Source organism: Solea senegalensis, linkage group LG3 (genome assembly GCF_019176455.1).
Source record: "Solea senegalensis isolate Sse05_10M linkage group LG3, IFAPA_SoseM_1, whole genome shotgun sequence".
Lineage (NCBI taxonomy): Eukaryota > Metazoa > Chordata > Actinopteri > Pleuronectiformes > Soleidae > Solea > Solea senegalensis.
Window position 1 is genome coordinate 9,823,553 of NC_058023.1, and position 13,600 is coordinate 9,837,152.

Consider the following 13,600-nt stretch of genomic DNA (forward strand, 5'->3'; position numbering starts at 1 on the left):
GCTGGTTTTGTCAAAGAGATGTGTCAAATCCATTGTGCACGTGTAGTGAAGAAATAAAAGTGTAAATGAATATGTTCTTGTTTTGCTTCTAGGTGGCTGTAAAGATCATTGATAAGACGCAGCTCAACTCCTCCAGTTTGCAGAAGGTGGGTCTCTCTGACTTTCTTAAAACCTCTTTTTCTTAAAACCTCTTTTTTTGCAGGACTCCTCCTTCATGTGTCTTTCGTTTTAGCCCTCTCTGTAACTTTCTCTCTTTCGCTCTCTTTTTCTGAAGTGGTCTAGTTTTCAGGGAGAGTTTTAATTACAGGAAACAAGCTGCAATTACTTCCTTTGATCGTGGCAGGGTGGAGTCTGTCCACTTACATGCACACTCTAACCATGTATGCTAGCATACTGAACATATACACACACACATGCATACTAAGGTAGACATAAGGTATAGAATGAGACCTGATATTAAACAGAAACTCCAAGTATACAGTCTAGGTTATGTTTGTCACAGTCGCAAAGCTGTTCTTTGAGTGTCAGCATATTGACATTTTAAATAATATAATGTATACTAGTAGTGGAACAAAATATTGATATAAATTGACAAGTCAGTTGAAGTTAATTTGATATTAATATACTAAAGCCAATTGTTGAAATGATGATTTGGATTATGCAGTGCTCTAATTAGGCTTCCTTGATATTTTTAACTCATCAGTGTAACTACTTCATGACCCCTCATCGTGGCACTTATCACAGGAATGAGTATAATGTTAATGGAAATTAACTAGCTGAAGAGGTTGGAATTGGCATCTGTTAAGTGGTTTCGTTCTTCTGCACAGTAAAACATATCTCATCACAGTATTCACAACAGCAGACTGGCTTGTTTGGGTCTGGCCTTTAGCGTGTGATAATGAGTTAGCATGTAAACATGGGGACAGAATACTTACTTTACAGTTATTTCTGCAAGAATTGAAGTTCTCCATTGCTTCCAGAAAGGTCATGTATGAGATAACTGTTCTAAAGTAGATTTTTTTTTAAAAGTGAACACCATGGGGAAGCCTGGCAGCGTAATCAAACTTTGACATGTAGGCCATGTGAAAGGTACACAGACACTTTAAGGACCTAAATGCAAATACCCACAAGGTTAAGGGCGTGTTGCTACTACACATTGTCCACTTTTTGTGCAGTAAACTTGACCTGTAATTTGGCTGACTACTAATTTAAATGTATCCTAAGCTCATGTGACACAGAATGTGAATGTGATGGATATATAGAGAAATGCACCTCTCACTCTCTCTCTGCATATATCCCCCACCCCAACCACTTTATATGAATTTGTGTGGGTGGTTTGTCCTGTCATATCAAAACAGAGAGATGTCGTCATTGTTTGATAAATTAACTAAACAATCAATGAAAAAACACATTAAGACAGAGGATAATGTGATAGATATGCTTGGTGGTTATTTTACAAGCAGTTAAAATAATTTTGACAGACCTCAGGTTTAAATTTGTAATGCCCCTATCGCTTCTATTAATGTAATATGTATGTTTAGAAACACGAGGTGAATGATTGTGTTCTCAGTGTCAATCATAGAATGTCACTTCTTTGTAATGACACAACTTTCACACTGCAATTCTGAGTTGAAACAATGTCAAGTTCTTCTTTGAATGCTATTAATGTCGGTTTCTGTGTCCACCATTTGGTGTGCTCCTCACATCTGGCACTAAATCATATATAAATGTAACTCACAAGAACGCCACCTCGCACCTGATAGTCTATTTGACACTGCACTATGTGTGGCTTGTTTCTAACAGCTCTTCCGGGAAGTGAGGATCATGAAGATGTTGAATCACCCCAACATAGGTAAGTCATACTGAAAGTCGTCTTCTCTGTTGTCACTAACTGAGACCTAAGTGATCTGGAAATGTTATGTATTCAAGGCAAATGATCCTGTTTAGTTCTTTTTTTTATTCTTTCATCCTGTCTGACCTCTTTCCCTTTTCTTCTCTCTCCCTGTCTCCCTCCACCTTGCTCTTCCTTTTGCATTCAATTCTCTCATTGCCTTTTCTTTCTCCACCTCTAGTCAAGCTCTTTGAGGTCATAGAGACAGAGAAGACTCTGTACCTGGTAATGGAGTATGCTAGTGGAGGTAAGTGCATGCCACTGTGAAATGATTCCCCCTTAAACTCAGCACTTTTAAAATTGAAAATAATGGTTCCCATCAAACAACATCCTCAAGGCCACTCTTGGACTGCACCTACTCTTGTGTGCTTTGACTCATGCATTTCATATCCTGTATAGACATATATAAAACTCATTATGTGATTTTTACTTTTAGTTTAACAGGGCAAAATAAAACCAGGAAATGCAGCCACTTTTTCTGTTCATTTTCAGTCTGTAATAAAACAAAAGCCATTCAAATAATGAACGCTTTAGCTCAATGTGACCACTCTTTGTTTCAAAAGACAGTACCCTATTTACTGCCCCGTTGACCTAACACTGGTTTTGCAGAGTCGAGTATCAGGTTCCAACACTAAATCTTCTCCTTTTTCTCTCGTCTCCCAGGAGAGGTCTTTGATTACTTGGTGGCCCATGGCAGGATGAAGGAGAAAGAAGCCCGTGCCAAATTCAGACAGGTGTGTATTGGGGGAACTGTCCTCATATGATGAATGTAATTGTAATTTCATGCCAATTTACAGTATTAGTGTACGTGTGACTAAGATTTAAAGTATGTCACCACCATCGACAGCAGGTGGGGAAAAAACTTTTAGAAGGCAGACCCACTATGTATGTGTATATATATATATATATATATATATATATATATATATATATATATATATATATATATATATATATATATATATATATATATATATACACATATATGTACTCTTTAGTTTTATGATTTATGAAAAGATATTTCAAGGAACTATTACCTAATTTTTTTCCCCCACTAAAATTAGGAATCACTGTCTCACTAAAACAGTGTCATCCATCTTGTCCTCCTCTCTCTCCCCTCCATGTCTCTCTCTCTCACACACTTTCTCACTCTCCAGATTGTGTCAGCGGTACAGTATTGCCATCAGAAGTGTATAGTACACAGAGACCTCAAGGTGAGAGAACACATGCAAATGAACATGCACTTATCTCCCTCTTTCTGTCATCGATGTTGTAACATTCTTACGTAATGCCTTCAACACATACCCATTCATCTATATACACATGCTCACTTGTAAACACTTTTTGTGCGTCTATGTCTTTGCTTGGCTCTTATTGGGTCATTCTGTTTCTGTCTCTACTTTTTCTTCCTCTCAATTAATCACATCATTTTTGCCAAACAAGAAATGCAACACACACACATGGATCTAATGGTTCATGGTCATTTGGTTCATAGTATTATGAAGACTTGTAAATCCTCTTATTGTGCCAGCAGGCAAAACTGTGGACAATACATTATCTTGATTATTGTTATAGTGACCAGACAGTGATCTCTCATCTCAGCTTAGTTTTTGTGTGCATGGGTGCTTTTGGGGTTTTAATAAACTTGAAAAAAAAACAAAACAAAAAAAAAACAAGCTCATGAAGTATTTTCCACTCTTAAAGCAGGCAATGATGATGAATGATGGTTGTCACTCGTCTTCTGGAGGGCAGACTGTTCTCATTATTATAATGCATACAATCCCACACATTATCCTAATCACTCTTGATCTGGGGGGTGCAAAATGAAATCCAGGAAGGATGTTACTTGTGCACTGCAAGAGTAGATTTGAAAAGAGAATGCCTTTAACAGCAATCTGTGGTCCCTGACAGGGAAAGAATCTAAGTGTAGCAGCAATCAAGAGTTTACCTCAGGTTTATAACCCACTAACCCCTGCTTCTGCAAAAGTGGTGGAACTTCTTTCTTAAAAAAAACAAACAAAAAAAATCCAAAACAAACTTTTGCAAAAGTTTGACTTTTGCATTTAACAAAGTTAATTGTTCATGGCTTAGGGGTGATGTCAGTGTTGAGTTTAATACATGTCCACACTCACATACTTTAACACAGAAGCCGAAGAGTGTTCAGTGCTAGTAAAAAGGAGAGCGCACCTGTTGCTAGGCAACCCCCGCCTCCTTGCTCGCTGGCTCACTTAAGGCTCAGGGATAGACACACACACACACAGATATAAATGGTGGTAGCTCCCTTTGCACAATGTGTGCTACTTGTAGGCCCCAGGCTATTACTCAGAATCCAGCCCTCCCCAACACACCACCACCACTGGGGATCCAGTTTTTCCCGGAAAAAGTTGTATTTCAGACTGATCTTCAGTAATGAGGTGTGTCATCACTGGTTTGCCTGAGAATATTTATGTTGCACTCGCAGTCAGCATGTCCTATTTGTTCAACTTTGCTCTTCTGCCTCTGACAAAGTTAATCTACCTCTGACAAAGTGTAACTCAAGTTTCCAAACTATATATCAACACTGCAACACACATTGCCAATCTGAAATATTTGTATTTGGTTTCTTTGCACATGCAGGATGACATGAAGCTTATTGTATTAAAAATCTTTTTTGTTCTCTTTCCTCTTTCTCCCCCACACTGTCTGTCTGCAGGCAGAGAACCTGCTGCTGGATGCAGACATGAACATCAAGATAGCGGACTTTGGCTTCAGTAATGAGTTCACCCTAGGGAACAAGTTGGATACATTCTGTGGCTCCCCACCCTACGCAGCTCCAGAGCTCTTCCAGGGCAAGAAGTATGATGGGCCTGAGGTGGATGTCTGGAGCCTGGGGGTCATCCTCTACACACTGGTTAGCGGATCGCTTCCCTTTGATGGACAGAACCTCAAGGTCAGGAAGAGGCGAGCGAGTCTTTGTGTGTGTTACTGCGCATTACATAAGCAGATATCAGTATTCTGTGGGCGGTTGTAGTATTTGTCATACTGGTTTCTGTTCCTGCTGCCCTACAGAATGCGCTGCATAATTCTTGAGAAAGTGAACGTGTTAATGTTGTTGTTGTGGTGATGTGTTGTATTGGCATGCTTGTAAAAACTATCCAGGTTTTACTGTTAATTTAGCAGATAATCTGACTGTCTTCTATCACTCCATTAGGATATGCTATAATTCAGTGTTATATACTGGCAAAAAGTGTGAAATTTAAACAAGTTAAGTATTCAATCTGGCAGTTTGAGCTCTTTAAAAGCCTGGTGTGTGCTTCATACTGTAGATAAAATCTGTCACTGCATGTGACTGCATTTACCCTTCAGTGTCTGAGTAAATAATTACTGAGAACCTTCCAGTGGGATTAAAGATGACCACTGAAGTAATTTACTAATTTGACATTTATTATTAGTGCCTTGTGACCAACAATCCTTTACTTAACCACTGCCTTGTCTTGGCTTAATTACCTTTCAGATTGTATGGAAGCAAAAAATGTCAAAATACCAGAAACTGTGTGATGTCTTTTTTTTTTTTTTCTAATATGGCCCATTAAGATTGAATTGTAGCTCATTTAAATGCTAACAAGCTTCTAGTTAAGTGAATGGGGGTACTTGTTTAACAAAACTATCAATTATGTGTGGGTGTTACCGCAGCTAATTTTGCAACACAGTGAGCTATATATTCAGAGAGCGAGAGACTTGCATAGCTGCATACAGATGAGAGATGTCCACAAAAGCACAGCTGATAAATGAAAGTGGATTCATCAAATTTTGAATAGTTTAGCCATCACTGTGTTTCTTCCCCCCAAAAAACAACTGAGTTTGTATTTCAATTTCGACAGGAACTAAGAGAGCGTGTGCTGCGAGGGAAATACAGGATTCCCTTCTACATGTCTACCGACTGTGAGAACTTACTCAAGAAGTTCCTCATCCTGAACCCCTTGAAAAGAGGCAGCCTCGAGGTAACACACGTGCATTGACACAGGGAGCACACAACACTCAAGGACACACCCTAACAGCTCAAAAGTATTTTTAAGTTTAACAATGTCAATTTAAATGTCTTAATGTTTTGTTTGTTAAACAGGTCCTGTCCAGCAGCTTAGGCATGTTGTTTAATTAATGTGATGTCTTAATGTTTAAACTTTTATGAGATTATACTGTAATATTAAATTCCTTCACACTCAATTTTATAAATCATGCAGACTGAAAAGACATGAGGCAAAGTTTTCCAGTTATAGTTTGTAAATCAGTCCATTCCGTGATGTCATTTTATTCAGTTGCACTCCCACTGCTACACTGTATACTTGCACTTGTTTTACCAGCTATGTGTGACTTTGTTGCTCAACTGTTAAATGCTTTTTTAAAGCCTAGAAAAGGCTTGTTAGTTTGGGATTTATGAGTCACTGAATGTGGTTGCACAACAGGTGAATGAACAGCTGTTTTAGATGGAGGATTTTATTGAGAAGCAAGATGACGATCATGATTTCTGCATGTATTACAAGTATTGTAAACAATGAATCACCGACTACAAAGTTTAATTGACCTCCTTAATTTCGAAATGGCACCACATTGATACTGTAAAGAAAACTCAAGCTTGAGTGCTAGAATTCATTTACACCTGTGGTAGAGTTTGTGTGTGCGTCTCACTGACTGGGTTTGACTGAATTAACGTGTGAACATTCAAAACTTACATCGTAATGATCATCAAACCCTCTTGCATTTGTTATGTTTTTGTGTCCGAGGACGTCATTGAAAATAAAATAGAGCAGTTCCAAAAGGTTTATATTTAAACATTAAAAATTGATTGAAGACTTTCGTCTTGTGTTAAGCAGAGGTTATGGGTGCTACAATTATGTGTTCACTCATTGCTGGTGATTTTCTGAATGGAAAAAGAGTTTAACGTCACAACTATGAACTGTTGCATCATGGGTTGTTTGTAGCCTTAATGTTGCCAGGCTAGTGAGTGAGATTTGGTCCATCCAGTTAAACCTGCAGGGATTTCTGAAGGCTGGTGAAACATGCTGTGCTGCCAAAGAGGAAATGAATGCACGACAAGTGAAAACAAGTTTTTAGTGTCTCCTTGTGTCTTCACTGCAGATATTAGGCAGAGAAAATGGCAAACAATTATTTTCAAAAGAATTTGCGTTTGATAAGCAAAAGATAAGCCTGACTGAATCCATGATATAAACTAGGGATGCACCGATATGACTATTTCCGCCGATACCGATATCCGATATTAATATTGCTGCTATGGCCGATAACCGTTATCTACCGATATCGATATATGTTTTAAAAAAAAGTTTCTGAGATGATAAGTTTGTACAGAATGAAAATCACGCAAGCTGAATTTTTGAATGTCTTCCTTTATTTTCAAAACATGTTTTACCTCCAAATAACAAGGTCACATAAGACACAAGTAACCAACTACAAGTAAAGGTTTTTAGAAACCTTTACCACTTGTAGCAAGTGTGTAACTAAATTAAAGTACAGTTTAACTCCCTCAACTCACTAAACTCCCGTGAGAAAGTTTGGATCATAAATTACAAACATGAACATAAATAAAAATAATACCCTGCCAAAGTTACTGTAACCGAGATAAGGGCGTCTATACTGGGTACGTAAATAAAGTAAACAACCCTTCCTTCCGGCAACAACAACCGCGCCACTTCCTTTCACAATAAAACTACACAACAAATATGAGAAACAATACCTGACAAGCTCTACTAAGAGCTGCCATAATAAAAAAAACATGTTAAAATACTTTATCAAACTTGCCAGTATTCATGGCAACTAGATATTTATTCAATTGCAAAACATCGGAAAAGTAGCGCCGACTTGGCAGGTTGCTGCGGGGTTCAATATGCGCTATCAACCGTCGGAACCCTCGGCTGGTCGTCAAGAGCAATCATTTCCATTACCTTGATCGTTATTGCCCTGGCCAATGTCTTCCTTTGGTCGAGTCCCAGCTGCGCTGCTTTCTTTTTGTCTGCCGCCTAATGTTACTAGCGTTAGCTTCCTGCCGTTGTTTGTGTACTTCAGGTTGACGGTTTTTCAAATGACATAATCAAATTTGTGGTATTGAATGACTTGACGCGGAACCCTCCGCGCATTACCTCGACTTTGCAAGTGTTGCATAATGCTTTTTGTGTATCTTCAATTGACACCCTGAAAAATCGCCCACACCGCTGACCTTCTCTCTCCTCAACACACACACACACACGCGCGCACACACACACACACATCTTGTGCTGCACTTGCGCCACTGACGCTGTCATATGCCCAAACAAATGCCGCATGGTCTCCCCTTCCCGACACACATACACAAACAGCAATTAGACGGGTATAAACATCGGTTGTTAAAATCGGCGCAGTTTTACTCATTGAACCGGTGCCGATATGTTTAAAAAATGACGAACATCGGCCGATAACAATATTAATGCCGATATATCGTGCATCCCTAATATAAACACTAATGAATGTAAATCGTAAGAGCAAAGGTGTTACTCTCTGGTTTACTGTCACAATTTCCTTTAACCTCCTCTCCCTTCTCCTCTGCTTTTCGCCTCTTTTATCCTCTTTGACATGTCATGTCTTCCTGTATCTGTCTGTTTGGCTTGGCTCCCAGCAGCAGATAATGAGGGATCGGTGGATGAATGTGGGCCACGAGGAGGAAGAACTCAAACCCTACATTGAACCTCAGCCAGATTATAAGGACCCCAGGAGGACAGGTACACAGCACAGCTCTGTATTACTATGTTCGTATTCCTCCTTTTACACACATATACATACACACTTGAAAATATTTTTTACTCACACTCAAGGATAATTAATCTTTGGAATTATGGACTTAGAGTAAGCCCAGTAATTATAAACAGTTTTTTTTTCTGTGTGCGTGCAGACATCATGCTGCAAATGGGATTCTCGCAAGAGGAGATTCAGGACTCGCTGGTGAACCAGAAGTACAATGATGTGATGGCTACATACCTGCTACTGGATTATAGGAACTCCGAGGTACACTGCTCCTCTCTTTCACACACTCACATTCACTATATCCTGAATAGCACTGGCATCTATTAAGATTACATTTTACACACACACAGAAAAATTATCACATGAACTATAGTGATTGAAACAGAATGACTATGCAGTCATAGACAATAAAATCAAATTACCAGTATTTTTGAATACATATATAGTTTCCACTTGAGCCGTTGGAACATAAAGCTGCTGTCATCTCTGTGTTTGACCACATGTGTTTATCATCAATATATGATTCTCCATAACAATGTGGTGTTCTGTATGACGTCTATTTTAGTCCCTATTGTTTGTTGTGCACACACCAGCGTCTCTTGATCTGCTCATTCAGACCTGTATTGTTGTTGTTTTTTTACTTCCTCAGCTGGAAGAAGGTTGCATCAAGCCTCGACCAGGAAGTGATGTAAGCAACATTAAAGCCCCCTCCCCGCCTCACAAGGTACAATGAGAACATGAAGTCTTTCGCTAGCATGTAATGAGGTCCCCCATCTCCAGGCAGAGATGCAAGCGCACTAGCTTGGCCATCTCTAAAACACCTTGTGAATCGACTTTATTGTTTTCTTCTCTTCCCTTGTAGACCCACACACTGTACCAGTAAAAGAGTATGAGCAACCAAAGCTCCTGACTTGCTTACTTAATATCCCTGCCTGCGTTTGTAATCACATGATAACAAAGGATATCACAGTGACCTATGTCCTCTTTTTTTTACCTCTAAGGTACAGCGCAGTGTGTCATCCAACCAGAAGAGTCAGAATCGCAGAACCAATGACCAGGGTGAGATTGTTTTTGTGTCAGAGGGGAACGGGAGATGGTGGTGTGTGTTAGATATAGCAGTCAGTTTTATAATCAGTAGCCATGTTGGAAAAGGAGGGAAGAAGAACAGAACAGGTAGGATGAGTAAAATAGTTGAATTATGGTGAGCCGATTATTTGAATAAAGTTTGAGGTGAGAGAAGTGCATTAGGTGGTACAGAAAGCAGGACAGGGTGGAACTTTGACTGAATGGCTTGCTCACTCAGCAGATTGATATAAAGCTGATTTCTTAAAATGATGACAGGAAATTAACTAATGGGTAGCAGAGCAGATGATGGTGCAGATTAGAAGAAGTCAAAGGTCTAAATGGAGCCTTTCTCATGTACTCTCTTGTCCCTCCCCCAGGCTCCTCCTACTCTAAGAGGGGGGGTCAAGACAACCGCACTGCAGTTGAGGATTCTGGGAGGAAAGGTTCATCAGGCAGCTCCACTACCAAGGTGCCGGCCAGTCCTCTTGTCTCCTCTGACCGCAAGAAGAGCGCTACGCCTTCCACTGTGAGCCCAAATGTCAATATGGCATACAAAAAAACCCTATTTTATTCACCAGTTGGTAGTTCTACATAGCAAAAGAAAAAATAAAGCATATGATAATATTACACAAACCAAAATCATTCAGATCATGATACATTTTTAAAACTTTATCTAAAATTACTAAATTCTAGCTTTTTACAGTTGCTCCATAAAACGTAACAAAAAACTATTTGACTTTTGAGCAAAACTACTGGCTTTTTCCACAGTGCATTGACTTTAAAAGACAGTTACTTAGGGTAAACATGCAATAATATTGTAATTATGTGATGGCACAAGTCATTTTGAGAGGCTGCTGAAAATGTATTATAGGAAATACACTCGAAGCATCATTTGGTGAGGATGTAATTCATTTTTGGCGAGTGAAGTCATTACTGGCTCCAGGCTGCTCTGGGATAATTTCTAACCTTTAAAGTCATCCTCCATGTTCTTCACTAATCTCCCAGTCTTTTTAATTTCTACATTTCTCACAATTTTCTTTTTCCGCCCTCCCTCTCCATACAGAATAGCATCCTGTCCACTGGTACTGGTCGCAGTCGGAACTCTCCGCTGACTGAAAGATCAACGCTGAGCCAGGGAATCCAGAACGGCAAAGACAGGTACTCACACAACACACAATGACAAAAGGGAAGACGGGGACAAGAACACCCACATAGTCATTCTCACACTCACAGAGCGCTGCTTCTTCACTCACACTTAATACAAGCACTCTCACTCTGGTTTGTGAATGAAGCAGTGCTACAGCTGTCAGTGACTGAATCCCAGACCTTGGCTGGTTCTCTCCAGAGCTCTGCCAGCTGGCTCAGTGAGGCCCACAGTCCAGGGCAGGGCGAGCCCTCCTGGATGAGGAAATCGGGCTCTCTTGGGTATTTAGGCCAAAACTCCAGTAGATTACAGATTAGCCGAGACGGTCTGATGAAGGCCTGCCAGTCAGAGCAAAGCAGAGTTTGCTGGACACACAGATCCACTTTCGCTCATGAAGAAGATAACACAGTGGCCTTAACTTGTTCTTCAATCTCTAACTCCTCTTTCTTTTCTCATCTGTTGGAAGACTCTTCTTCCATTATCAAAAAAACCCCTCTGACCTATACCATAACCAAAATCTAAAAGTAATAATTTAACCTGTTTAACCCAAATAAAAGACACATAACAATCAACTGCTACATTTAGCTGTGCTTATTTTATTCTCTCTATACTTTGATTGAATTAGTTCTTTAGTGTGATAGTCTCCTTAGTGTAATTCTTCCTTCCAACTCTCCTCTCTTCCTCACTTATATCGATTGTGGACTTCAAATGTTCAAAACAATGCCATGAAATTTCTTTTTTGTCTTTTTTTGCTGTCAAACAAAGTCGTCCGTCTGTCAGTTGTATATCGGCCAGGAGCGAGCTCATACACCTCTTGCGCGTCCTTATATAAACTGCCCGCATATCACTCATGCTTTAACCAGCCATTTGCTTGTTGTTGTTTTTTACTTTTTTTAAATGCATTCAACATTAAGCCAAGCCCTAATTCCTGTTGCAGTGGTCATTGTCATTACTGCTTTATTACTTATTCATGTATCAACCTCAAATGACCTCCTCCTTTCCACTGAAGTGTCCCACCTAAAACATAAACTGGAGTCCATGTTCAGTCTGTAGTTTGATGTGGCTTTCAGAAGATTCTGTTCCCGAGCACTACGTGGTGGTGAGGTGGTCATTTGAGGCAGCATTGCTTTTTTTCTTCTTTTTTTTTTTAAATACTGTGGGTGTGTTAGCCATGGTAGACTGCTAACTAATTTAGTGTATTTCATCTGCTTTGAATTTTTAAGTTCCTTTTTTTTTCTTTAATCATCATTAATGCTTTGAAGTTTGGGCTACTATTCCTTGTAAAACCCTCACCCCAACCTCCCCAAGTCTTTGTTTTTTTTTGCTCTTTTCTCATTTTCTTCACTTGGTCTTCGCTTATCTGCGCCTGACCTCTTGTACCTCTGGATCAAAAGTCACTCACATTTTCTCTGTGTGTCCTTTTCTTTTCCTTTTTCTTATGTCTTAATAGTATTCTCTCTCTCTTCCCCCTCCTCTTTTTCTAAGGAGATTATGAAGGCTTGTGATGGAATATTAACTCTACTACATGGTGCCTGTACTTGGCTCTTAATAGGCTTACACATACAAAAATGTTTATATATCCACACACACAGTCTGAGGCTCTACACATACAAACTCATTGACACACAGGCTTAAGCATACATGTCTCATATGTCCAAAGTTGTGCAGTGAATGCAGATATTTTTCCATCACTAGTCAGTCTAATCCCTGTCAGAAAAAGAGTGTGTTTTAGCTAAGTGTTTGTTTTCTTTGTAATTAGCAGCTGTTTGGTTGACCTCTACAAATGTTCCCCTGTCTCTTCCTCACTGTTTATTCCTCTGCTCTCTTTCCTTAACTGTCTCTCCCCCTCTCTGTCTATCCGTGGTACCACTCTCTCCTGTCTCTCACTGTTTGGTTCTGTGTTGTGGAAAAAGGCAAGTTAGTGCTGTCCGTACTGCAGCCAATAGTTTCCTTGCTGATTAAGAGAAGGTTCAGGAAAATAGCCAGCTTTTGGTTTTAATAAATACAAAACAGTTTAGAATGTCTGCTGTGGAAAAGGACAGAGAAAAGAGAAGTTGGGCACTGGACAGGCAGAAGTCACCAGACAGTTCACATCTATAAAACTTTAATTATGAAATGATCATTAGAGTGATGTTACATAACACATCTGCTTGTCAACAAGAACATTTAAAAAAAAACTTTTAAAAAAATGCTCCAGAAATGTCTTTGATTGCTCATGGTGTCCAATCAGTTCAGTATCTATAAACAGTCGGGAAATAAACTCACATGTCAGAACACTAAAAATATAGGTCAACTCATAATAATTATATTAGTTTATGAAACACATTTAATCCAGAACAATGCAACACAATGACAATTGAAAGATAGTAATATGTTTGAATTCAACATAGGCATGTAAAATAGACTTTTCATACAGACTGTATCCACATTGTCCTTAAGTGTGTTTTCAGTCTGTTCACTGTATGGTGTGTGTCAAAGTTGGTCTTTTTTTGTCCGTTTGGGGTCATATTAAAATCATTCATTGTGCTTTGTGAGAAGCACAGTGAAGAGCAAAAGACCAACTTTTCCTTATTGTTCCATGTGTGTCCTCTTGTTCTACATGTATTTTTCTGGTTTTCTTCTTTTTTTTAGTGTCTTCTTCCTTTACTCGTTCTCCTGAATCTCTGCTCTCTTACCCCCACCCCCCTCCCCCCACCCTAGTGTGTTCAATAAGTGCTGCTTCTAACCATGCT

At 39.3% G+C, this 13,600-nt stretch overlaps 1 protein-coding gene across 16 annotated transcripts in view; it reads left to right on the top strand.

Annotated features, from left to right (window-relative positions):
• The window catches only part of mark2b (MAP/microtubule affinity-regulating kinase 2b), a 45,702-nt gene that overhangs the window by 17,813 nt on the left and 14,289 nt on the right, over nt 1–13,600 (top strand). For 7 of the 16 annotated variants that reach the window (XM_044021598.1, XM_044021601.1, XM_044021608.1 and 4 more), the window contains exons 3-15: nt 93–146; nt 1,804–1,852; nt 2,073–2,138; nt 2,555–2,625; nt 3,049–3,105; nt 4,584–4,820; nt 5,752–5,871; nt 8,535–8,664; nt 8,808–8,920; nt 9,309–9,383; nt 9,661–9,718; nt 10,102–10,250; nt 10,788–10,882. In XM_044021598.1, coding sequence (XP_043877533.1) covers nt 93–146; nt 1,804–1,852; nt 2,073–2,138; nt 2,555–2,625; nt 3,049–3,105; nt 4,584–4,820; nt 5,752–5,871; nt 8,535–8,664; nt 8,808–8,920; nt 9,309–9,383; nt 9,661–9,718; nt 10,102–10,250; nt 10,788–10,882 — 1,274 coding nt within the window. The remainder of the gene's footprint in view (nt 1–92; nt 147–1,803; nt 1,853–2,072; nt 2,139–2,554; nt 2,626–3,048; nt 3,106–4,583; nt 4,821–5,751; nt 5,872–8,534; nt 8,665–8,807; nt 8,921–9,308; nt 9,384–9,660; nt 9,719–10,101; nt 10,251–10,787; nt 10,883–13,600) is intronic. The other 9 variants (XM_044021602.1, XM_044021604.1, XM_044021609.1 and 6 more) reach the window with 8 other exon arrangements.